This window comes from Lathamus discolor, chromosome 5 (genome assembly GCF_037157495.1).
Source record: "Lathamus discolor isolate bLatDis1 chromosome 5, bLatDis1.hap1, whole genome shotgun sequence".
Taxonomy (NCBI): Eukaryota; Metazoa; Chordata; class Aves; order Psittaciformes; family Psittacidae; genus Lathamus; species Lathamus discolor.
Window position 1 is genome coordinate 6,756,370 of NC_088888.1, and position 27,323 is coordinate 6,783,692.

At 45.6% G+C, this 27,323-nt stretch overlaps 1 protein-coding gene across 6 annotated transcripts in view; it reads right to left on the bottom strand.

Moving 5' to 3' along the window:
* TTBK1 (tau tubulin kinase 1) overlaps positions 1-27,023 on the bottom strand; it is an 83,109-nt gene extending 56,086 nt beyond the window's left edge. The window contains exons 1-4 of one of the 6 annotated variants that reach the window (XM_065679567.1): positions 25,651-25,696; positions 21,050-21,321; positions 15,045-15,203; positions 7,737-7,884 (exon numbers count right to left, since the gene is read on the bottom strand). In XM_065679567.1, coding sequence (XP_065535639.1) covers positions 7,737-7,884; positions 15,045-15,203; positions 21,050-21,088 — 346 coding nt within the window. In that variant the 5' untranslated portion in view covers positions 21,089-21,321; positions 25,651-25,696. Of the gene's footprint in view, positions 1-7,736; positions 7,885-15,044; positions 15,204-20,221; positions 20,237-20,390; positions 20,485-21,049; positions 21,322-25,650; positions 25,699-26,559; positions 26,575-26,972 lie in introns of those variants that run through there. The other 5 variants (XM_065679569.1, XM_065679570.1, XM_065679572.1 and 2 more) reach the window with 5 other exon arrangements.
* Between the last annotated feature and the right edge of the window lie 300 nt (positions 27,024-27,323).

A 27,323-nucleotide genomic window follows, 5' to 3' on the forward strand; every position in this document is an offset into this window, starting at 1 on the left:
TTTATTCAGTTAACACAGGAAGTATCAAACCCAACAGAATACCAGTAGTCAAAAATAATCACCATGGCACAGCCACCCAGCAGCCAACCCTGAAGAACGCTGCATAGGAAAAGCCCAAGTCCTTAGTGAGAACCTACTTGAGCACTTGGCACTGCCAGGGTCTCTGTAATATGCACAGTTGTGGACATCCAGCTATACAACTGCTTTCACCAGCATTTGAGAAGCTGCAGCTGTTTTTCATGCTCCTACACTAGAGATGCAATGTACGTTATACAGCTATCCTCTTGCCTGTCCACATCAGAATCAGGTTTATCAGCTTATCACAGATACTGGACTCACTTCTGTACAAACAGTCTAAAGAAACAGAGGATCCATCAGAACTAGAAAATGAGATGGGAGTTATTTTCATCATTATCTAACTTGCTTGGAAACAGTGTCTGTAGCTTGGCAAAGCTGACCTGCATACAGTTTTCTTTCCTTTGCAGTTAGTTTTACCTCTGGCCAGACAAACTAGCTGACTTCAGGGACTTGTCAACCCAGCTGGAGACAAGGAGTTTTGAACATGAAAGCAAATAAATTCTATGCTGGAAGTAAAGGCTTAAATAATGACATTATCCAATAATAGTCAACTAGTATTTAATCAACTGTATTAGCCTTGCTAGTGCTTCTGCAGTAAATGAATGGACTAAATAAATTAATGAACTAATGGACATGACAACAAAAGACTGGTTGTCACATTCTAATCAAACAGTAAAAGGTAAAGCTGCCTGGCCTTGCACGGCATGGCTCCTCATCTCCCTTCCCAAGCCCACTAAAATATTTAAGATGAGCAGCTGATAATAGATCCCACATAGGGCAAGGCAGAATACTGAAGGAGCAAAAATTCAACCCAGCCTCGAAGAAAAGTGTGTTTTAAATCCTCACCCTTCCCTTGACATCACAGTTGACGCAGAAAATATGTGGCCCAAGTGACAGCTCATTTGACTCTTCCACATGGAAAAATGCAGTGCTAGGCAGAGCTGCATCAAGTGTCTGAATCTGCCATTCTGTGACAGCCTAAAAACCTGCCAAGGGTAAATTACCCTGCTTTCCAGATAGTTACATCAAGCTGGCAAAATACAAGAGACCCATAAAACACGTATACAAAAGTAATAAATTGAACCATAGAGAGTTAAGGCACCACTTGAACATGAAAAACTCATATATGCAAAAAGAAGAGACTAGGACTGGCAAATGAGGAAAAAAACCAAGCAAGACCCCTTTTCTTCCCTTATTTTCTTCCCTTATTTTGACAGGAAACCCTTACCTTTCCAACCCCTGCCAGTAAGGGGGACCAAGCAACACAGCCCTACTTCCTTATCTGCTGTAATAAAATCAGGTACTCAAACCCCAACAGTGCCTGTGACCAGGCTGCATCTTGCACAACTACTCAATATGCAGAAGATCTCTGCACTGCAGAATAAAATTAATCAGAGTCCTACGCAATGAGATTGGTTCCGCTGAAAAGCTGCCTTGACAGAGTGAGTGACATGCTATGGAGAGCCGAGGAGTGTCTGGCTGCGAGTGAGGTCAGAGGCAGGCACATGGGGCCTCACACCACAGTGACACAGAGCAGTGCCCAGCACCAAACTAACCTGCCCATTTCAACTGACCACCTGACTGTTCCAAGGAGAATCTCAGCCAAGGAAACTGAATGCTGTGGCCACATCTGTATTCTGGGGAGCCTGTGGACCAGAAGGCATCTGGACTGTATGCATCACATGAGAGCTTTTTGCACTATCCAGGTCTCATAAGCCTTCAGAATGCTCCGAGAGAGAACTCTCAAGGAGTGCATAAGGACAGGGAAAATATTTCTGAATTCAAGCATTTGCTGCTGGGCCTCACACAGCCCCAGGTGAGCATCTAGAGCAGACACAGTACCTGTTTTTGCATGTGCAGATGGTTTCCACATCCCTCTCTGCAGCAGCCCAAAAGGTGGAGCGAATAATCCACTGGATCTAATCAGGGATACTGGATTACTATTTTTGCAACTAAGGCTGCCACTGGAAAGGGAAACTGACACTGGGATAGCCCATGACGAGTACCTCAAAAGCTGTGCCAGAGCTTTTCTAACAGAGCCAATGTGTTTTCATTAAACTCAAAGACCTCTGAAGCGGGAAACAGAGTCTGGATAGTATCTCACAGATGCTTCTTTGCCTCCTGAATGTCCCTCCAGAGCAAATCCAAGGTGGGGGACAAAAAAGTCACAGAGAGAGCAGGCACGTTTCCATCTGTCTGTATTCCAAACGGTTAGACAAGCATTGAAGATAAACATCTGCGCTTCTAGAGGTGACAGGACTCTTCCACGTGTTCAGTGACAGCAAACCATCCCATTCTTTTCTCCCCATGATTCCAAAGAACGGGAGTCCCAGACTCCTGGTTTATAATGGCAATAAGTTTTTAAAGCAAGCCTCTATACTGCTGTACATCACTGCAATTACCATGTGCTGTTCACTGAGTGCCTTTGGGTCATGTCAACTTTCCTCAGCAAACAAACCCAGAAGCTCCATTCCAGGTACACACCAAACAGTCCCCAAATCCTAAAGGAGACAGCCCAAATCAACAACTGGCCCCTCAGACAAGGGAACCCAGATTAAAGCTAATCCAAAGCAAAATCCCCCAAACACATGTTGTTTGTAGTGTAAAATCCCCAAGCTATATATGCTAGAGATGTACTGGTCTGAGCAAGTGCTTCTATCCACTAATCTGCTGGTACTCCACTACTCACTAATGTAGACAGAGCTTAAAAGGGTCAAACAGATAAAACCTTGCAAAGGCCCTTCTTGCTCTCTGGATAAACTGCTAATTCGCTTAGCCATGCAGATCTTATTTCCACTTGCTCTTTAACACATGTGGCCAAAAGGCTTGTCTACACAGCAAAACGCAGATACAACTGAAGCAGCCGCCTTCTCTGCTGGATCCCTGCTGTATCTGCAAGAAGTATTTTGCCAATGCAGCTTAGCTTGGTTTCAAAATGCCTGACTGCAAAGTAGAAAAGCCCGGTAGGTTAAAATGATGTGCAAATGGTACAATCACATACAATTATCTCACTTCAAGATAATTTTACAGTAGCGATTAAGGTAATAAAGTGAGGGCTTGGCACTAAAATAGTATTCTTCTGACAGAGGAGCTGTATTGATGCAGAATTTCCCTGGGCAGATGTGCCAAACTATCCCTGAAATGCTTTCTGAATTTGTTATTTGTCCCTAGTAGGGTAATTTTCTATTAGCTGTCTATATGGTAATGTTTCTTACCATTTTTTTTATAGTGTTACTTAGATTTATTACCCTTATACTTGCCAACTACATACACACATTTCTTCTTGCTGTATACTATGAGTTTTTCATTCATCATTTCCATATTACTTGTTACTTATGGAAAATTTTAGAGATAAATATATATTACTATATATTACTGCAGCAGAGTCTACTCTCTGATGTGGTTCCTTGGACTCTCCATGACACCCAGCAGCTCAGAACTGCACAGCAGCCTTCTTCAAGGAAGGGAAAGTTCCTGATCCTACAGGTAAGGTTAGTCCTACTTACTCCTTCATCCATGGAAGGGACAGGTAAGCCAGAGATAACCAAGCCTGAAACAAGCGGTGTGTGACTCTAGTAGTCAGGCCAAAAGAGCAGCTCAGGCTGGTATTGATAAACAGCATTGATGGTATTGATGGTATTGATAGCAGCAGAGAATTTCACCTATAGCTTACAGTGGGTAAACCCATGGTAGATCTGAAGTTAAAGAGAGCTCTAAGGTCATAATCTACAGGGTCGTTGCCTGCGTGCACCACAGGGTGAGGATCTGGAAAGACAGACTTGCTTCCAAATGGTGCCTCCTTATGCAAGAGACCTGGCATCATGGAGGACCCCATCTACAATGATGACATGGGTAAAACCAGGCACTATTAAGGGTGGAGGCCTCCTGACCAAAGACAGTAATACACAATGTGATACTGAGGTCAACATTCCCAATGGTATCAAAAAGAGAATGTGATTTCCCTGTTCCCCAGGCAAGATAACCAACGCACACTGAGAAAATGGCTTTGGTTCAACAGTGCCAAGAACTAAAATAGTCCATAGAAGGCAAAAAAGGACAGAAATCTGGCAGAAACTTTTTGGGTAAATGTGTAACAACAGGCAAACCGAGAGCTTCAGCTCGTCACCCTCTTGAGCAAGAAACGCTAATCTGACTTCTCCATCACATTTCACCCAAAGCCTATAAGGTCACCATTGCTGGCGTTTCCCAGCCCCAAGACAGTATAAAGATTTGGAAGGTTGGTCAGAAGATGATCTACAATCCTTTGAAGTAACAATAAAAGTCAGAAAGAACTTTGCCTTTGGCAAAGACATTAATATCCAGACAAAGAAAAAGCACTATGCAGCTAAAGCAATCAAACCAAGTAAGAGCAGAACAGAACAACTCTGCAGCGCAGCTGAGGGCCACTGAAGTGGCAGTGATCTCGCACACACCAAGCACAAATATCACAGAACCATTAATGTCAGAAGGGACCTCAAGATCATCTAGTCCACACACCCCCACTTCAAGCAGAGACAGCACAGCAGGTTTTCCAGGTCAGCATCCAGTTGGGTTCTGAAGATCTCCAAGGATGCAGACTACCCAACCTCTCTCAGCAACTTGTGCCAGTGCTGGACCACCCTCACAGTGGAAGACTCCACACAGTGTTTATTAGAAGGTACAGAGAATCTCTAGAACAGTCATTAACTGATCAGTTCCCCAGCTGTTGTGCATGGACTATGATTCCATCTGGTATTCTATGATTCTGTGATGGCCAGCTCAGAAAGGACACTGTGTGAGACCTGCAGCTGTGTTCATTATGTGACTATTCCAGAAGTGTCCGAGAAAGTGTCACTGTTGGCAACAGCCTGCAGTCCAAACCAATAAAGAACTACTGCACTGAGAGACCAGGCTGCACCCAAATCAGGTCTTGATGCAGGGTCTGCAGCATGGGCTAATGGTCAGCCTGCTTTATCTCAAACTCTGTGAAGCTCTAGCAACTTGCAAGATCCTGATCACAAGCTCTGAGAAGAGAAGCAGTAGCTCATGAGTCCTTTAATGTTGGTGTGATACCTAAACAAAAAACAATTCAGCTGTACTAAGAGGACTGCAATGTTCAATTCAAACATAAAAATAGAGAGGAATTTTAGACAACACTGTTCCATTGTTTTTCACCCAGAAAACATGAACCAAACACATTACCTATGGTAACACCAACCTCTCCATCCAGTTGTTTGTAAAGTCAGTCTCCCCTTTCTGAAATGTTTCTTACCTCTTTGCAACAGCTCACCGTGAAAACATACACAATACATGATTCCCAACTCTCTTAACCTAATTTCTTATTTTAACTCCAGCATTTATTTCAGGAAGGCATTTGGGAATTAACCTTGAACCAAAAAAGCGGAATTCTCCACAGAACAGCTTGATTTGTAAAAACATGGCTGAAGTAATCTGTTGTTCTCAGATGCAGTATAGCTGATGCAGAGCCAATTCTGCTGCTTCTGTCTTTCCTGTCCCTTAATATTTGCTAGCTGCTTTGCCAAGGGACTTCACTATTGCCACACGCCACCGCTCCCTCTCCCCAGTGCCCAGGATCACACAGTGTACACTGGTGGGTGTTTTCTCAAGCATTTGATATTCTCAGTTTTCCAGACATAAACACTGACAGCAAAACATGAGTATCAGTCAACTCATTGCACATTTTCTGATGCTAGTTCATAGAATCCCAGACTGGTTTGGGTTAGAAGGGACCCTGAAGCTCATCCAGTTCCAACCCCCTGCCACGGGCAGGGACACCTTCCACTAGACCAGGTTGCTCCAAGCCCCATCCAGCCTGGCCTTGAATGCTGCCAAGGATGGGGCATCATAGCTCTGATTTGGTGACATGCTGTTCAAGCATTACCTGCTGCAGGTGTACCACACAGTGACACCAGCCAGCATGGCAACATCAACTCTTGGTATTCTAATGATCTGCTGTTTTACTCAGTCATACCCTCACTCAATTCAGAGCATTTCCAAGTGTACAACCAAACGCAAAAATCAAAATCTCTGCCTTGCCACCTTCTCTGCTGTTCTGAGAGCTCTATGTCTCCAGGCCTGTCACAGGTCAAGAACAAGCTGCCTCCTAACGATATGGGTTGATTTCTCCTTTGTTTCAATTCTCTTTACCAGCTCAGCTGCATTTATTACAATCCAGTGTATTCAAAAAAGCCTTATCAGTCCTCCTCTTAGCAGGGCTGAACTGTGGGAAGTCATCTGACCTTCAAGAATAATTCACTGACTCTTAGCTAGAGGCAATCTGCCACAACCATTGAGTAACCCGTTTCACAAGACCTGAAACAATCTCATCCTCTAATTCAACCAGATCCCTGGGGGATTCATATAAGGGCAGAAGTATAGAAACAGACACAGGTCCACAGCACTATCTCTGAAGGATAAGCCCTGGTGATAAGGATACTAATGCATGGGAAGGTGTTTCTTCATCCAAAACGGGAAGCCTGCAAAAAAGGAACATCCTTTCAAAGACATACACTGGAATACGTAACTATACGTGTCAGGAGCTGCCCTTGCCTTCACAAGGAAATCCATGCAAAATGCGCTTTAGCAAGAGCGGTTCTCTGTTCCTCAAAGACAGATTTGGGAATTCCTGGTTTATATCCTCCTCTAGTGATCAGTTTTCAGTAAAAGCCCCCTCAACATTCCTTCAGCCAGGAACAACTGCAGCAAGACTTGTTCTACCCTTTGGTGTTAAACTGTAGCTCATGAGCATCGCAAATGCCTCAGGGATAGTGGCTGGCTTCCTTCACGCTGTTCTACTAGCTCACTGAGAGTAACTGCGACTGTGAAGACTTTAAAGGTCTGCATAGGAAGTTTTAACTTTTAGCCTTATTTATGGTTTCATCCAAGCAAACATCATTTGGCATAAAGGAAGTCTCCCTTCAGTGTGATTGCTAAGTGGAAGCAGGGTTGGACACAAGTCAAGGCAGACTCTCATTTTGCTGCTTCCCAGTCAGTTTGAAACCTGCTTATAAGCTTTGGCAGGTTCAGCTATAGAAACTGATGCTCCCAGGGCTGACTTCCACATCCAAACTGAGAGAAGGCTGTGTTAGGGAAACTTAGGAATAGTCATATAATTTAAATTAACATATTTCAACCCCCCCCCCCCAACTCCCAAAACTGAAAGACCTAAAATTACTTCACATCCTCCTTCAGGAGTCAGGTACATAAGAAAAAAAAAAAAAAATCAACTAAATGCCAGCTTCCTTATACTTCATGTTACCCACTTCTTGCACTCCTCTACTAGGCAGTCAACCATTCTACTTGGACACTCTGTCATTCTCCCAGTGCTACAGCCACAAACACTGTCCTGGTGCCCTGGGAGGTAATCAGTTACTCTCATTTTTCTGTCACACATTGCTTGCTCTAAGTCCTTACTACCTCATCAGTGCCACTAGACTGCACAGACCAGCGTTCCACTAGTGCAGTTTGAGTCTCCTCGTTGTTCCTATAGCCTGGCAGACAAAAATACTCCCTGTAGTTGGATCTCACTACAGAGAACAGTTGGATGTTCTGCAGAATGTAACTTTCTGAGCTGAAGGACATTAACATCTGCAACTTCTGATTCTAATTGTCAACATGCACAGTGACCTTTAGCACTTCTGAGGAGTTTTCTGCTTTACCTTGCAGCTTTTTCAGGACGGCCACTTCCATCTTGAGAACTTGCTTGGGCTGCTGGGCTGATTCCACCTTCAAGGCCACATTCTCACGGGTCAGCAGATCCATCGCCTCATAGATCTCCCCAAAGCCACCGCCACCAATCTTCTTCAACTAGAAAAGGACAAAATGGTTTGCTACCATGTACAGGAGAGACATCAAACTGGCTCTCACAGAGCCAGCCACTAGCTCCATTACTGCACGGGGAGAACAAACTCAGTTCCCAATCTGTGCCGTGCCTGAATCCCTTCACCGCAAACCTAGGCAAAATTCCAGCTACCCACTTGACTGTGCTATGTATAAATTCTTTGCTGTAACAACAAGGAATAAGCCTAGCAAGTGATGACATGTGATACATTTATAAGCAAACAATAATACTCCAATAATGTTCTTGCCAAAATTCAAGGCAAGACCCTTCAAGGAGATGGTCGCACCCCTATCCAGACCTTGGCAGATAAAAACTGTCACTTCTTCTCAGCAAACACATCTCTGCAGTACAACACAACCATGGTGCTGGAACTAATGCTTTCAAGAAATAAGTTAAATGCAGTTTACATCTCATTCACAGGATTTTAAATATAGAACCAAACATCCACTGGGATATTTGACAAGATGCTTGACCTGCTCTGTTATTGAGAGTATTTCACTGCCACATTCCAGAGAACTACGAACCACCCAGTGCACTACCTCTAAACAGTCATGTATAAGCCACAAATACATCTCCATTGTTTCTCATTCTCTTTTTTCTCTTTTTCAAAAACTTAAACTGCAGCAAATAATGCCCTTTATGTCTCTGAGCTGATTTAAAGACTGTTTCACAATGGCAGGGTACCACTACACAGAAATCAAAACTATTTCAATTGACAAACTCAAAGCTAAAGATGTCCAAGTCCCAACATATTTGATAGGCACCTACTAGAGGTAGATCCTCTGCCTGTTCTAGAGCAGCCACCCACCCAGAGAGCAAGCTGGGATCCTCTGCCTTTCCTGGAAGGTGATTCCTTGATTCTCTTTTTGCAGAGACTTGACAGCATATGCACATATAGTTCCACATATGCATGTATAAGGCAGACTCCCAACATGCTGCAAGTGTCAACGTCTACGCCAGGAAAATCATTTTATATTTGTTTCTCTTGGATATATTTAAAGCACACTATGCTGCTCGGGAACAAATTCAGGTTTACAGCAGAGCTAGATCAGGGCTCCTTTGATCTGATTAGCACTTTGTCACTGAACATAGCTGCATCCCTTCCTTTCAGCATGTCGTGTTCCCTCTGTTAACAACTGCTCAGGAAGTCCTAAGCACTGCTTCTTTCCAAAACAGCAATAACACCTGAAGAAGGAAAGAAGTTTAAATCAGGGAGATAGTCAAACATGTATCTTTGACAACATTTAGCGAGGTTTAGATGATATTTTAGTGTCTTCGGTACCGCAGAAGGCTTGTCGTGTGCATCTGTCCTGTTTGCTGAACAAATGGCCCTGCCTTTCAAGGACAGGTTTTTTTGTCTTCTTAAGGTGACCAAAGCCATTTGCTTTCCAGGCTCTCAGGTCAAGAAGATCAGCTCTGCATGAAGCAGGCAGGAACAACCTGACTATCATCTCTAAAGCTATTTCTTAACAACCCTTTGAAAGGCGCTGTCCAGGGTCATCCTTCTCCTTTAGCTTGTTATTTTTCCTCACAACCTTGCAGTAGGCTAAACAGGAATATTCATGCAGGAAACAGTCCAATAACTAGGTCACCACATATTATTCATAAGTCATTACAGTGCAGCCCTACTTCTACTTGGAAATTTACACTGAAATGGCTATTACAAATCTTCCTAGCAAAACAATGCTGTATTCAGCATAGCAACAACATGCCAGCTAATACCTCAGTACACAAGATCTTCTGTTGCCAGAGGTATGAATGACACAGAAGGGAAAAGGAAAAGGACACAAAAAGCTGCAGAAGGCAGAATAGTTGGGATCTAGAACTTTGAGGAAGATTAAAAAATGTCTCAGTGGGAAAATGGTAACAGATCAAGGAGAAGTCCATAGTAATAAATGTAAGACAGCAGAGCTGGAATGGAAAAGAAAGAGGCTACCCAAATATCTTGCTGGGTTGCTAATGAGATCAAGATCAGAGCTTCTGCTGAATACACACATTCCAGCCAACGGATGCACCTCACTGCCCAAGAGCCCTCCAGCTGCCTCTCCTTCCTCACATCCTTTCACACCCTCTTATGGAAATTACTCTCTGGCATACTTTTCCCAGCACACCAGATGGTTCTATTCATCATTACCACCAGCACTGCCATTCTCCTTGAATTTTCAGCAACATCAAAAGCCTTTTCTTTGTTGCAAGCAAGATATCTTGCAACTCCAGGTCTTGGCTGAGGTCAGGGGCTTACCACTCTTTGCTCAGGTACTCTGGGAGTTCACTGTCTAAGGTGAACTCAGCACAGCCTTCTGCTGGACACAAAGGAGAGGTGGGCACATACCACCCAAGAAAGTAAATGAGTAATGAAACCCTTAAACACAAAGTCAAGAAAGAGAAGGAAACATCTAACAAGAATCATCTAACTGGTAATAGTGAGCCAGTAGCCTCACTTCTCCAGGAATATTCTCTTCTCACACAGCTTCCTACCTTCCACCAGTTACTTTACTGTTAAGACTGGGATACAGGCTGACACCAGCAGGATTTATTCTACTTAACTGCATGAGCCTGCACATCAGCTGAGTGTCCAGGTTTCCATCACGGCCTGTGGAGCCAAGTGAAACATTCATCTGATAAAACACAGGGCTCACATGTAGACAACTAAAAGTAAGTAACCTGCATCTCAGACATGAGCGTTCTTTCAGCATCCCACTAACAGCCACATGACCACACAGCTCCTTGCAGTGCTTCTCCCATATGTTAAGAGGTTTCATGCCACGCTGGAGTAAACTGTTACAGAAAAGCCATTCTACTCGACCCCTCAGTGTGGCAGTCTCCAGCTAGGGGCTTCCAGGAATCCAACACACTGGACTGTCTCTTGGGACTACTGATACAAACCCAGCCATGTCCTGATGAGGGAAGCCATTCCCCAAAGCCTGCATCAGTAGTTACAGAGGACACAGATGGCTCCCTTCAAAGTCTCCTTTAAGTATCCTGAAATATTTTGGATTTATCCTCAGAAGACTTTGCAGCCTGATCCTCCAGAGTGTATTAAAACCCAAACCAACAAAACCCCAACATGCAGCCTTCCCACTGAGCAGAAATCAGTATCTCAGAGGGACAGTTCAGAAAACCAAGGCAACACCCCCCACTTCAAGCAACCAAAAATAGAACTGAATTCCAAATTTAATCTTTTACTCAACAAGCATGTAAGACACCACTGCTCCAGCTAAAGTCTGCCTTCCAGGAATATAAACTCTAAACCTTTCCAGGAAAACCCTCCAGGACCAAGGCATGAGAGCCAGTGACCTGTGGTGAACTGAGCCAGGGTCAGGGCTGTCACCCACAAACTTCAAACACTGATCAGGTAAAACAGTGGCCTTTTAGCAGCACTTGTATAGTTACTGCAATTCCCACAGCCCACCTCAATGGGTTACTTGATCCAGAAATCATAGGAAACTTGATCAAGGCCTCACCTCACTTAACAAGAGGTGAAGAACGGACCTACATTCACCAAACTCTCTACAGTCCACCCAACTTGCTTAGGAGGACTGGAGTTACACTGATCTCAAGGGAAAGCTAACTTACATACAACAGGCATAAACTGAGAAGTCAATCAGCCACATTCTAAATCATCTGAAGACTTGCCAAAGACAACTTAAAGCAGTTCTTCACAGAGTGAGACCAAACCAGGCCCCAAAACTGACAAAACACCTTCCTTGTCACAAGTTCCCTCTTGGAACCATAAGTGGCCTTTGTGACCAAGGTAAGGTGAAGAGTCCAAAAAGGTTTGTGGGCTTCTAGCAAGGTTTTTAAAGCAAACAGGGGAAGGACAAGTGTAGCTAAACATTTAGCTCAAGAACCTCAGCAACCTGGAAGAAACCAAAGCATGGTTTGGCACCTGACAACAGAGCATACATTTGTACAAGGGTCACCAGTTGAATTGCAAAGCTCAGTCCAGGAGCTGCCAACTCTGTCTTACTAATAAATCTCAGTTGTGAGTCCCCAGTGCAAAGCCTTTAGGTGAAAGATGGAGATACATCCATTCGGCCTTGGCATCTATACCTAGTTCAAAGGAAGCACAAGTGAAGTTTGACGTTGCTCCCTCTCCTGAATAAAGCAGTTTACATCATTCAGAGGATCATTCCCTCTGCTGAACAAAACAGGTTACATCATTCAGAGCATTTACAATATTCAGCATTCAGGGTGGATCAATTCACCTTGTAAGGTCTCAACAAAAGCCACATGGTTCCAGGACTGTCCAAATTTCATCCAATCAAAGCATCAAATATATTTGCAAGTAAAGAATGATGATTTAAAAGAACACTTCAGCTCCAATAAAAGAATAAGCATTTGCTGTCCATGTCTTTCCCCCAAAACAAGGACAAAAACATCATTGCTGTCAGACAGCCAAACTTTACTGACTTGGAGTGGCAGGAAAATGAACTACAAACGGGCTAACTGCAGAGAACTACCATCTTCATTTGTCAAAGCTTTGTCAGGCAGCATCTAGGAGAAGAGGAGGAAAGGAATTCAAGGAATACATTACATCAATCTAACATTAAAAATTGGCTCAACACTGGAAGCATGCCAGCACTAAGAACTCCAAGGTCCAAGCAGATGCCCAGCCAGAGACAGTCACAATGGGAAGACAAATTACACAAGAAACCTGCTGGCAGCTGAACCCCAGCATCACGTAACTGCCACACACCTGCTTGATCAGGAGCCATCACTCACAGCAAAGCTTGTACTGTCCAGCTTGCACGCTATGGATTAGATTCAGAAAGGTCTATGATAAAGTACAAGTGCCCTTTGATAAATTCTATGTGCTTACAGCAGAAATCCTGGGCTGCATCCCCAGCAGTGTGACCAGCAGGTCAAGGGAGGGATTCTCACCCTCTGCTCTGCTCTGGTGAGACCCCCCGCCACTGCAGTCCTATGTCCAGCTGTGGGGCAACATCATAAGAGGGACATGGAGCTGTTGGAGTGAGTTCAGAGGAGGCCACAGAGAATCTCTGAGGGCTGGAGCAGCTCTGCTCTGGAGCCAGGCTGAGAGAGCTGGGCTGGTTCAGCCTGGAGAAGAGAAGGCTTTGGGGACACTTTAGAGCAGTTTCCAGTGCCTAAAGGGGCTGACAAATCTAGAGAGGGGCTTTTGACAAGGGCCTGTAGGGACAGGACAAGGGGGGATGACTTTAACCTGACAGAGGGGAGATTTAGATTAGACATTAGGAAGAAATTCTTCCCTGTGAGGGGATTTCTCCAGTTAGAGGTAGCTGGTTTTGACAATACACCTGCACACTTCTGTATTTTCTAAGACAGAATCAGTGTATACAGCTTCTAGCATTCCCCAGTCACAGATTCATGTGGCAGTGAAGTCACCAAATCCCACAGTTAGTGCCTCTGCCAAACAAAGGTAGTTTGAAATGTTCCCCTATAACCACAACTGAGCATATTTTAGGCTTTTTTTTTTTTTTTTTTTGGGAGATTTTGGTGCTTTTAAGAGTTCTGCAGTTTCCAAAAAACAAAGAAGAGAGGGAGGCAATGGGGGAGTAACAAGAACAGAGCCAGGTGGAACTGTCCAGGGCACCAAAGAGATACAGGCTCGAGGCAAGTCTAACAAAAAGATAATAAGCTGTCTGAAGTGGGCTGTTGAAAATTACACCCACAGCCTGGAAGTGAAGCGAGTTCAAAGGCCTGAGTCTCTCTAGTCCTCTGCTCTTCACAGCCCACTGCAGAGCTGCACCACAGCTAGTTAGCACAAAGAAATGTCTTAGTGCTACTACTACAAATCATTTAGTCAAAACTAGCAAGGTGTCTGCTGGGAGTTTAATGATTCAGACACTGCTGGTAACCCAAGCTAAAAATGGACACAATGGCACACACGGGATTTACAGTGTTTTCAGCTTTTTAAAAGCAAAGCTTTTAAAGCCAGAAGATGAAAAATAATTCACAAAACACAGGCAGGATGTAAAGAAGTATTAAAGGTAAATGATCCTTTCACGTGTGATATTCCAGTTTCTTTAACTGAGGTGATAATATAACGCTACTTCCCCTCCATCCCAGAGGGACCTCACTTTAAGACTAAAGAGAAAGTCTTATGCGTAAGAGGCACTGCATCCTCTAAACAAATCTGGTGGCAATGAAACATGGCCAGAGGATGAGATTCTCCCCATGTCTCTTCCACAGCATTCTTGCAGGACTCTGGTCAAGCTGCTCAAGCCTCTGCTCACAAGCCATCATTAATCACATACTCATCTGCTGGGTGCCTAAGGCAAGACAGCCAGGTCCAATCTATAGGAGTGATGAGCATGATGCTTAGAAGCTCATGATGTCTAGTGTGGTTGTGCTTTGGTCATAAATATTAAGCAGTCTGTAGGAAATAACAAAAATCAAGATTAACTCAATTTGAAATCCTAGCTGTAAAAGCAAGCTAGCAGTTCTCTCTTGTGTCACCTGGTAAAAGCATGAATAAAACCCCTTAATATGCATATATCCGACACATACTACAGCAGTAAGAAACAGAGCTGAGTTTAAATGGCAAATTCACATCATGAATTTATGTGCATTGTGAGATCTGGAGCCATACAATGAATACATAAAAGATGAAATGGCTGCTAATTCAGTGTACCCCATCCAGCTTGCACAACAGATGAGACAACTCTCCCATGAGGAACTAAGCCTCTCAACATGTGGTGATGATATCCTAAAAAGTGGCCTAATAAATTGACACAAAAGTTGTACCAACAATCTAATCATGGAATTTCTGACTTTTGAAGTAGGTGACATTCCAACCCTAAACATTTGCTTTTCGATTATTTTACTGTAATGCAACTTATTTATAGGCATGCCTGTAGTATTCTTTGCCACAGTAACTCAAAAATCTAAGTTTCTTAATCAAAGATGACTCAGCCTGCTGCAAGAGCTCAATCCCACCTAAAAACCCTCAGCAGGTTTAGACTTCTCAAAATACCAGACAGTCTAAAAACCACCAGAGCAATATTAACCATCTTCTTGAACACCATACCCCTCCTCCGTCACTTCCCAAAGACCAGCATTAACTAGACAAGTTTCTACCCTACTACAGTAGGAAAAGAACTGTTTGGGCTACCAAAGGAAGCATGAAGCTGGAGCTACTCACCACTTTCCAGCGATCTTTGACCACGTAATTGGCCGGAAGAATGTCGACCTGTTCCCCTCCTCCACTCATGTTTGGTTCGTCCTTGATGACTGCTGCTAGGCACTGCATTTGCCAGCCAGAGAGGATTTTAGTAGCTCCCAATTTAAATGAGCCATTTATCTGGGGGAAGAAAGGGGCAGAAGGAATGAATGACAACATTAGTACAGGTCACGGCAGAAGCACATGCTACACTTCCACGTTTTGCTCATGATCAGATCCAGCCTCTTAGGAAAGAAGGCCAAACTCACCTTGCAAACACCTGAGCTCACTCCATGCATAAACTGGGCAGACACAACCATGCTTCAAGTCAGCAGCACAAACTAAAAGGGTGACAATTACCGACCATACCATGCAGGACTCCAGTGCTCTTGGGCCTGACAGCCAACAAGTCAGAGAGAATCTAATGCCAAATGCTGCAAGAGCTGTTATTGTTACCAGGCAAAAAGGTCTTGCTTCACAGAGCAGCTGCTGCATAGGCACTTTTTATGGTTTCCACTGGACAACATCCAACACAAATCAGAAAGGTTTGCCAGGTATTACATTCAATAAGCCTAAAAGCATCCGAACAGGATAGAAGGGCCTTTACAGAGCAAGGATTACAGACAGTCTCACTGTGATGAAGAGCCAAGCAAGAAGACAGGGATGGTTAGAAAGGGCTTCAGCCATGTATGAATTAGTCTTCCTCAGAGCATACACACAATGCTAAAAAGGATCAAGTTAAAATACAGAGATATATCTTGTTCCTATGGGTTTGTGTTCTACCTCACACCCCTTTTCCCTGCTTTTAGAGGGAGCTCCAGACAGCTTATGCTGCAAATTAATTTTGTTTTGAGGGTTTTTTGGTTATAATTCTTCTACAAAAATGACTTCCAGCTACACACTAGCTCCACTTTCCTGGAAGAGATTGAATTGAAAAGGACTAATAAGATCTTCCTAATGCATTTCATCTCTTCCTGTAAGGTATTCTTCTGACTTTAGAAGCAGGCCATATCTTTTAAGCATGGACCCTTTATTAAGCTTTCCTGGCAGTTCTGTTGTCTTTCCCCCCCAGATATGAAATATTTTCCTTCCTAAAAATGCATATTACTGTAGCACTGACTGCAGACTTAAATCAGATTCACAACATAAATGCCAAAATAGACAAAAAAGAAGATTAGAGCTGGTCATTCAACTACTACACTTCTTCAGGCTCCGAAAAAAGGAACAATTCACCAGTGAATTAGGAGCTCAAAGCAAGCGCTCATTCCCCAGCAATAAAAGAGCTGAGAAAGAAGGATAGAAAGTGACCAGCATGTAGTGTGCACAAGGAAGCAGCAGACAGAAGTACGTCAGAAGCGCAAGACGGAGGATGATCAAACGTCGTCTCAGAGAGATCTTCTCAAAAGATGTTCACAAAAGATGATTGCATTCTAGATATAGAAGGTAACTACATGGAATAAAGGAGCAGCAGACTAATGCAGTAAGAGGGCTGCCGAGAAATGTTCAAATAATCCGACATCTGCTAAAGGACAATCAAAATGTTAGAAGAAGAAGAAAATAAATAGTAAATAAATTCAGACGAAAAGTGCTGCAAAACACTCTCAATTCTCATAGAAAGAGTTCTGCACCTGTAGCAGCCCTTTCAGTCTCCAGGTACTGAAGGAAGAAACTGCAAAGCTCTCCAATGAGAAAGTACCTGCTGTGTCTGGCAACAATGTTGGTGCTTCTTCCTCCTAATGAGCAAGCCTAATGCCATGCCCAGGCTACTTTATGCTCACCAGAACAGAGCATCTCTAAGCTACCAGTGATATGCATATACTGAGCAGCTCCCTGCAGACTGCACAGGAGTGAGAACCCCTGCCATAGTCTCTTTTAAGGATAGCTTTTTTCCCTGTTACTTAAAGAAAAGTCATTTACAGCCTGTCCCAAGCCCTCAATGTTAACACACTGGTACAGAGGCATGTATTGCATCCCTATTCTTCCATGCCTTTAGGCATCACTTCATGAAGACAAGTACAGCTCAATGGAGGCTCTGGATGGCAAGGGATACAAAGGCAGCTCGAGATCCAGGATATGGAGTGGTAGTAGCAGCATACAGATATAAGGAAGTCTAGGAGTTTCCCAGAAGAAATCTGCCATGATTTTTCCATTTTGAAGCAGAACACCCAAAAGTGTGTATAATGCACAATGGTGCACATTAGTGATTCTCTTCATCAGGGACACTAGCAATAGGACAAGCGGCAACAGGTTTAAACTTAAACAGGGGAAGTTCAGGTTAGATGTAAGGAAGAAGTTCTTTAGTGTGAGTGTGGTGAGGCACTGGAATGGGTTGCCCAGAGAAGTGGTAAATGCTCCATCCCTGGCAGTGTTCAAGGCCAGGTTGGACAGAACCTTGGGTGACATGGGTTAGTGGGAGGTGTCCCTGCCCATGGATGCAGGTTGGAACTGGATGATCTTAGGTCCTTTCCAACTCTGTTTTGATTCTATGATTTCAGCCTAGTGACTGCTGGTGGAAAGTAATCCTAAAGAGTCACTTCAGAAGAGAAACACGGCATGAAAGTCTGTGAGCGCTATCCAAGCTAGAGCTGCTTTCCCTGGTGCACTATTCCATGTTCCTTTATCAGTGTTAATAATACCTGTGTACAAAGTAGAGTATGGGTTTGTTATTTAAAGGAGTCATATTTTCACTGGCTTTGGAACAGATCAAAATCCTCCTTGGCACTCCCATTAACTGCAGCCATTTGGCAATAGGGAATTATAGATGTAAGCCTATGGATATGCTCTGGCATAGCCAGAGTGAAAACAAACCAGCCATACCAAAAGGCAATTGAATTACAGCTTGAGACAAATTTCAAGCTGTTTTAGATCACAGCAGCAGCACAAAGCAGTGTTAACATATCAAAAGTTTTTCCCCGAGGGCAAAAAGGATGAAATTACCTTTGTGCAGAATAAATAGCACATTTAAAATATGCTTTTAACTTATGCATTACTCTAATACTTTCCAAATCAATAAAATACAGTGTCAATATCGTTTGATTAACATCAAAGCCTGCAGCCAGTCCCCTGTTAGAGCTGGATTGGCTAATGTAGCTACAGAAGGAAGGTGGGGAAGAATGCTCAGTGTGGGAAAGGTGAAGCACTACCACCTCCTCCCCAACACACAGCAGAGAACATAATTTACACATGTTAAACATTAACTGATGTTAAAGGTAACGGGAGGAGAGATGGAAGGGTTCTACCTCTCCAACTCAGTAAAGCTGCTCCTGATTCAAAAGCTGACCAAGCATGAGCTGTGATGTATCTGCATCACTCCTGGCTTTAAAATGTACAGACCATAAACATGTAAAGATGCATCATTTTGAAGATAGTGACTGAGAAGACAAGAACTTTCAGGCTGTCCTTTCCTGTAGGAAATGTTCAGGTTGTCAAGAAATGACTGTACCATGAAAACAGGCAAGAGAGCTGAGCAATCCTAAGAGACTAAAACTGACTTCCTAGGAATAGGAATTGAAGCAGAAATGAAAGCAGCTGTGAGAAAGAAAGAGTGACAACAGGAGCAAATCCCATCTCTTGGCCAACCTCAGCATGAAGAAGTGTGAAATGAGCTCTTGCATACTGTCATCTCTTCCAGCCCATACTGGAGAATCTTTAGAGTATTATAAATTTAGTCTTGACCTTGAAAAAGAAAAGAAATCTAAACCCCCATGCTTAAACAGATTAATAATCCCCACTACGAACTCTGACACGTTGGCCTACTAGCTCCTCCTTCTGCATGGCATCAAGGTAGTTCCAGGCAATAGCATCCACAGGTAAATGGTCTCCTTATTTTTAAGGCACCTTACAAAAACCTGATGCACCATAACCTAGACAAGGCTCTGGGGAGCCCATACAACAGTCTTCTAATACCTATAAGGAGCCTAGAAGAAACCTGGAGAGGGGCTTTTGACAAGGGCCTGTAGGGACAGGACAAGGGGGAATGGCTTTAACCTGACAGAGGGGAGACTGAGATAAGACATTAGGAAGAAATTCTTCCCTGTGAGGGTGTTGAGGCCCTGGCACAGGGTGCCCAGAGAAGCTGTGGCTGCCCCATCCGTGGCAGTGTTCAAGGCCAGGTTGGACACAGGGGCATGGAGCAACCTGCTCTAGTGGAAGGTGTCCCTGCCCATGGCAGCGGGGCTGGAACTGGATGAGCTTTAAGGTCCCTTTCAACCCAAACCAGTCTGGGATTCTATGATTTAGTCAACACGAAAATCAAGGCCGGGCAGAGAAGCATGACCTGGATAGGCAACCGTAACAAACTTAAGAGGAAAGCCTGCAGGAATTTCAGTGCAAGGCCTGAGGTTGCAGTTAGTGTGGCAGATTCTTACATCAAATGGCTTGTTCACACGTGGGTTCATCAGGAGACAAACCAGACCAAGCAAAAGTAACTTCATACAAGTTGTTAAGCTGAAGAATTCTTCACTGCAGATGCTAAAAGCTTACATAGATTCAAAAAGTGACTTCACAAATTCACTAAAAACAATAATAGAAAAATCCATTAACATACATACAAATATTCCATGTTTAGATTAGGAAGCTTCAATTCACAAATAACTGAAGGTGGCAAAAGCATTCTGCAGAGTCATTTTATGTGCTTTCCCTACTCTTATCCTCTACCCTAGATACTCACTCTTGGCCAGCTTAGGACAGCACACTGGCCTAGATGGACCTGTGGTATGATTCAATATCGTCAGACTTGTGTTTTTTATCAGTTACTTTCAGAGGAATGTGTGTATATAATAGATATGTCTCTTTTATCCCTTCAAGGGGGTCAGAGATCAAAAACCAATCAATCAAGAAGTCTCCCATACACAACCCAGTTTCCTATGTTATGATGTTCTCCTTCACGCAAGCAACATTTTAAACAGCTTTATTGGAAAAAAATTATTTCCTAATTTAACAGGATCCTAGCACTCTTCAAATGAAACTTGGAAAAAAAATGGAGCATTCCCTGTGGAAATTCCTAACATCTATACGAGATCTTTCCTATGTTAGCTTACTTCGGCCCCAACAGACGGTGGCGGCAGTGCTCAAAAGACAGCCAAACAAACATCAAGTTGAAAACTCAGAGGCAGGATGGTTATTAAACAACAGAACAAGGCTATGAAGGTCTGTCTCACCATCTTACTAAAGGTCCTGGATTATCTTAAGTGTCTTAATCTCACTGTGGAGGAACTGCAAAATCCCACTTTATTTCAGGACACATCCTCACCTCTGGAAGCCTACAAATTAGAACAATTAGAACAAGTGAAGTTTATTTAGACTGCTGTAGCCCGTGACTCTCTTTACCTGATCAAATTCCCCTCCATGAACACAGGATCCACCTTAAAAGCAGATCCCAGTGGTGTTTTAGAAAGCTGATGCAAACTACAAAGCTGGACATCTGCAAATACAAAAAAAGGAGCCCCAGTAAAGTGCAGTCTAAAAATGAGATCGATCCCCCTGCCCAATACATGCATGGGAGGAACAAACAACAAACCACTTGTAAATAGAATTTAAGCATAACTTAGCTGTTCCCAACATGAACTTTTCTGGCATTTAGGGAAAACGAAATAGATAGGGTGAGGAGTAAGAAGAGACTATAGCAAGTAGGATTGAGAGTGCTTCAAAGGAAGAAAGAAAACCAGTGGCATTTCAAAGTGCAACTGAGCATCAGCAGAACTGGGGCTCAGCTAATGGCAGCATTAACTGCACACACTCGGCGTCCCTCACTGTTTTACAAATGTCATTTGCTTCCAACACACAACACCAATTATGAAAATGAAATCTCTCCCATTAAAAGAATCAAGAAACACCCCTTAAATCTTTGTATAAAGAAGTTGTACCATGCATTAGCATTCTGTTATTAGGGTAAAAATGCATATGACAGTACAGAAAACAAGTTGGTTAAAAAAAAAAATAAAATACAGTGCAATGGACTAAACCCTCAGCCCTGGAATACACCATACCTCCTGCTGAACTTGAAACAGCAACGAAAAACAAGTCATAGACTGTTAGGGCAGGTCTGACAGCAGGAGCTTGCAAGGTTCTGAATCGTTCCTTGAAGACACATCTCCTCCTTCATTGCCTGCCTCTGCTGCAGCCAGCCCTGCTTAGGGAGCAGGCTCAGCTCCTAGCAGCTGCAGCTTAAAGTCTCCTCTAGGAGATATTCTTCTCATAGGCATGCAAGGGCATCATCAGCCTTAGAAATTCTGGATTTGCTATTCACAGCCTTTCATTTCTGTAAGAAACAAAACATCTAAAGGTGAGGTTGCAAGGTACCGGGACTGGTTTTCACCTTTGAAAGGTTTGTGACCATTAAGGAGTGATGTAGCCATGACTGGGAAGAACAACCAAACCAAACCAACACCCTCAAAAAGAGCTGCAAGCCAGACAGGTCCAGATTTTCTGCTAACACAGAACATCCACAAAATATATTAAATATGGTAACAGATACACTCTGAAAGAACTAGTACGGCTACCTGGTTGCACAGCCAACTGAACACCCGCACAGCGACGTACAACTAACAGCATAAGACTTAAACAAAACAAGCCAACCCCCCCAAACACAATTTCATCACTCCGGACAGTTTGTGTGATCCTAATCCTCTCCAACTACATCTCAGCAACAAAGCTAAGGAAACAGGGAGGAGAGGTTGAGAGCAAAGTCTATTACCTTCCATCAGTCTCCCTGACTGAGTTGCTCCAAGTTTTGATCCAAGCAGAAAATTCAACACCAGGAAACCCCTCTAATATCATGTCCAGCTTGACCTCTACTAATATAACAGGCAAACATGGCAAACGATGACAAAAAACCCGAAACCAAAAGTCACATTTTTGGGTGACTGGACACTAATGAATTGAAGCAGAGAATCAGTGGAAGCACTCTTACATCACATTACCTACATCCCCTCCTCCATAAAGCCTACATAAAGTTGATCCTCAATCCACAGCTTCAGGTGCCTGGTTAGCCAACATAAAACCCTGCCTTCAATGAGAGCAACAGTTCTCCTCTCTCCTGCAAGCCCTGAACTTCTGCAGACAGGATTCCACCACAAGGCAGTTCAGTGACTTGTACCAGTGGAAAAAACATTCCTCTTCCTAATAAATAAGGTTATTTCCTTGGCTTAGAGCCCCTTCGACTGGTTCATCATAGGGTCAGTCAAACACAAGTGCCAGGACAGTGAAGGAGCAATACTTCAGATCCATTCCAGCTGCTGGCTCACGTTGAGGCCAGCTGAACATAAGCCATATTGTGCCCTGGTAGCCAAGAAGGCCAACAGCATCCTGGCCTGTATCAGCACCAGTGTGGCCAGTAGGGCTAGGGCAGTGATCATCCCCCTGTACTAGACACTGGTGAGGCTGCACTTTGAATCCTGTGATCAGTTCTGGGCTCCTCACTACAAGAGAGGCAATGGAGCTGGTGCAGGGCCTGGAGCACAAGTGCGATGGGGAACAGCTGAGGGACCTGGGGGGGGTTCAGTCTGGAGAAGAGAAGGCTCAGGGTGGACCTTATCGCTCCCTACAACTGCCTGAAAGAAGGATGGAGCCAGGAGGGGCTGGGCTCTGCTCCCAAGGAACAAGGGATGGGACAAGAGGAAACGGCCTCAAGCTGCACCAGGGGAGGTTTAGGCTGGGTATTGGGAACAATTCCTTCCCCAAAGGGCAGTCAGGCATTGGAACAGGCTGCCCAGGGCAGTGCTGGAGTCACCGGCCCTGGAAGTGTTCACAAGCATGTAGACGAGGCCTCAGTGACACGGGTTAGGGGTGGCTTTGGCAGCACTGGGGAACGGTTGGACTGGATGATCTTTAAGGTCTTTTCCAATGTAGATGATTCTGTGATTCCCTAAAACTAATAACTGGCTACAAGAGAGGAAAACACACAAGAATGCACAGCTACGTTTCACAACAGAGAGCTATCACCAGTGGGGTAACACACCTTATGTACATACAAAATTATTCAGCATAACAAAGAGACTGACAAACCGCAGACTGCAACACCAAGAAAGGTATAACTACAGCAACCATGTTGTACGTGTCCTCTGAGCCTTTCCTTAAGCATCATCTCTTGGTCACTGAGAGAAAAGGAACAGAGCAATACAGGCCTGAGCAGTTTGGTTTATAATCCTATCGTCAAACCTTTTTCACTAGACACCAATGTCTCTTTATCCCTTTTGCAATCTTTTCATAACAAACTGGTAACCCATCACATTTTCTACAATACAGCCTCCAGGACGACCATGTGCCTCCCAACATTCACTGTCACACAGGCAGCAAGGAATCTGCTTCCACCTGTCACAGCTGACACTGGATCTCTTTCTTGAGGCTGGACTGCCCTGTTTCATCAGAGAAGAGGCAATCAGCACCCACTGGCATTATCTTTGCTTCCCATTGTGTCTCTACAGCTGGAGCCAGCCCAAAAGCTGCAGTTTGTCCCTTTCATATTGTTCACCAAATTAAAGATGACATGGTTTAACACCCAAAGGAAAGGTTTTCTAAGTACATCTTATCTCATTATCTCTACAGTCCATCACACTGTCAACATCTTCCTTCTCACTTACTAAAAAAGACCATTTCCCGTATGAACAGCTCCTGAGTAGTAAAGAAGACTTAATGGAAGAGTGTGGAGGTGGGTAAGACCAAAAGGGATTTTGAGTGATGCATAAAGCTACTGTGGCATTTTTTTCTTCCCCCCATCAGGTCTAATACACTGATGTATCTGCCGGTCTTCAAGAAACAGAAAAGTCCATGTGAATAAAAGCCACTTGAAACACAGCTTCAAGTCACACTGCTATTGCTGAATTGTTTCCTGTATTTTGGGGGATGACTGTCGTGGGTCTCAACAGTGTTAGACACAGGCTGTGTGTGGGCACTGTGGCAGAGAAGACCAAGAGCTGGTCCTGCATGTCACAGAGGACTGCCACTGCCTGGTTTGTTGCTGGTGAGGCTCTTACAGGTGAGGGAATCTCAATCTGGGTTCAAATGCACAGCGCAAAAATCCTATCATCTCCCTCACCTCCCACCTCTCCTTCCTAATGCTCCAATAAACGTCCAGCAGATTCTCCCATTCTTCCTCTGCTGAAGGCCTCACGGCTGGTGAACTTCCTTATTCTTTTCTCCCAAAGCAATCTTAACCTTTACTCCACTCGGACAGTGTCTCGCAATGACATTAAAGGAGATTTCAGGATGTTTCAGAAGAATATCCCGGTTTTAGTTATTTTTGACAGAAGAAGGGGACAGAAGCACTTCCTGTGCCCATTCCATATCTCACCCCTTTTAGCAAATGCTTCCACAGTCACTCCAGCAAATATTGGGCTGTGCCTTGCAATGTTCAAAGGAGAAGATACCAACAAAGCCAATGATCCTTTAAAAAAAGAGGGAACAGCTTGCAAAACACTGTAGGACTTTATAGCAACCTCTATGTTCTGTCTTCTGCTCTGTTTACAAAGTGAACCAATGTTACTGGAAGGTCATGATGGAGCACTGGCAAGTGAATCTAACCTAGGACCTTCCCAGAATGTGGAACCACTCCTGCAGAGTTGATCTGGACCCTGCACATGGAGACGTACATAAAACTAAGGCAGAAAGCAGGCAGGACACAACTGAAGCACAAGATCTGCAAGAGAGTAGTGGGCTACCTAATAAACTCTAAGGTGATGGGGCAGTCTGATCTGTCTCATCACTTCTGCTTTGGAAAAAGAGCATCAGCTTCCCCAGAGCAGAGATCCATGCTGCCTGTTGCACTGTAAAGATACACTTGTGTTTGCCACCAAATGCTGAGGTTGAGATGGAGAGGTAAAGAGAAGGAAATCCACACGTGAATGTCACTTCATTAGCATCAACCCTGGGGAGCAGGTGAAGCAGATTTCCTAACCCCAGAGGCCTCCAAGGGAATGGTAATTACAGTGCTTTTCTTTGCCAGTTGAAGAGGAACTTAGCTCATTCCTGGAAGAATTAGGTTAGGATAGAGCAAGCAAAATCACACAGAACACAAAAGTCACAGCAGCGGACACCACATACATCACTCCTGAGCATCACAGCTCAAGCTTCTAATCACACATAAGATTGCCATAAGAATGTTGTGAGCTGGATGATCACTGGCACACAAAGGGAAAAAAGCCCCAGAGTAACACCAAATTCCTCACCTACCCCTCTTACACCGAGAGATATACCGAAATGTGGTGAGCAGCTACAGGTGAGGCAGTACTGGCACACACTGCAACAGTCAGAGCACCTGAATACAGCACCTGTACGCAGCAGTGTGGGGAAGCATTTGCACACCCTGGCTCACATACAACATGGGGTGAAATTTCCCTCATACAAAGAAGTTCTGAGGCTGAACACATCTATTGTGACTCACTGAGAAGTTTGCTGCTAAAAGGCAGCATTTTCAGTGGCAGTATAAATTATCCACGTGCACTGACGAGTTAGGAAGCCTTTCCTTCTATCGAACTATCTACACTTCCTCCTTTCCTAAGGAAATTCAACAACATAAAAAGACAGATTTTACTATACAGCTGGTCTGGACCGCTCAGAAACATGATACAAACAGCTACTGAAATCTCCACACCTGAAAACACACACAGGGGGTCTTGAACTTGGCATGCAAGGAGTTCAGCAACACTGACAGAGTGGCAATGGCACTCCACCGCTTCAAACAGCACACTGGTTCCTCGGTAAATACAAGATGCACTTCAAGGTCACCGTGTTCATCTTGAAAGCTCTCAGTGGGTCAGACCCAGGTTACTGGATACCTCCTCTCCTGGTGTGCAGGGAAAGCAGAACGACTACAGTCACATTCCCCTGTGCAAACTCAGGACAGCGTGAGCAATAAAGACACAATGGCAGGAGACCTGCAGCAGCCTCCTCAACACACACCAGAGCAAAACCTCCCACCCACGAAAGCTCAACAAGGAGCAACTCCCAGCCCCTTAAACCACGAGCACTGAGGAGTGGTCCCGACATAACACAATGGAAACGTTCCCACCCCAAAAAGCCCCGTGAAGTTTGGCAGTATTCCGTTAACTCGGTGACACCCGGAGGGATGCTCGTCCCATCACCCCGGTCCTCAGCCTGCCCTCAGCCTCCAGGGGTTCAGCTCACCTGTACCCGCAGGCCCCTGCCGGCAGCAGGGCCGCCGGCCGCCTTCGCACCTCAGCCCGCACCCTGACACCGGGCAACCACCCGGCGGGGCCATCCCCACCTCGGTGGGGACTCTCAAGGCGTGAAGGGCCGGGACACCTCCGCTCAGGCACACGGCAACGCCGCCGCCTGCACCCCGGCGAGGACACCGCCCGCCCCGCCCCGCCCCCGGCGGGCACCCCCCGGGCCTCGCCCTGAGCCGCGGCAGCCGCTGGTCCGCAGCAACCCCGGGCAGGAGGCGGAGGGCAAGGGGAGGAAGGAGATGGAAGGGGCCGCCGCCGCCACCCCGGGGCCTCCGCCGCCACCACCCCGGGGCCGCCGCCACCCTGCCCCTCACCTCCGGCCGCCCCGCCTCCCCCCGCCGAGGAGGTGGCCGCGTCCGCCCCTGCACTGCAGCTGCCGGCACGCCGCCCCCCCACCGCCCCTCTCGGCAGATGGTTCGCCCCACCCCGTCCCGCTTTCTTATTGGCGGAGCTCGCTCGTCACTCTGCTTCGAGCCCGCCCAGCCCCGCGCGCATGCTGGGAACCCGAGTCCTCCGCTCGGGACACTTTCCCTTACGCAGCCGGCAGCGGGCGGAGCGAAGAACTACATCTCCCACAGTGCCCCGCGCGCAGACCCGCAGCGGAGCGGCCCGGCCCGGCCCGGTGCGCCCCGCGGCCCCGCAGCTCCCAAGCAGCCACCGGGACTGCCCCCTCGGCGGCAATGTCCGCAGCGGCCTCCGCGGCCCTGCCCGGCCCGGCCCGGCTCACCTGGCCCCGCCGCCGCCGGCGCCTCCCGCTGCGACCGGCGTGGGCAGCGCATGCCCCGCGCCCCTCAGTGCGGCTCGCCGGGCTCGGTGCCGCCGGCCCGGCGCGCTGCGGCTGCGGCTGTGGGGCGGGACGACCCCGGGCGCATCCTCCCCCTTGGAGCCGCGGCGGGCGGCGGGATTTGCCCACAATGCACCGCGCGCCGCACCGACAGCATCAGCCTGACATCACCCGCGGGCCGCCCCCGCCCAACGGGACCGCCCCGGGACCGCCCCGCAGCCACCGGCAGCCGCCACCGGGCACCGGACACGGGGCTGGGCGCTGCAGCTGCCGGGGCATGGGATGCTGAGCACC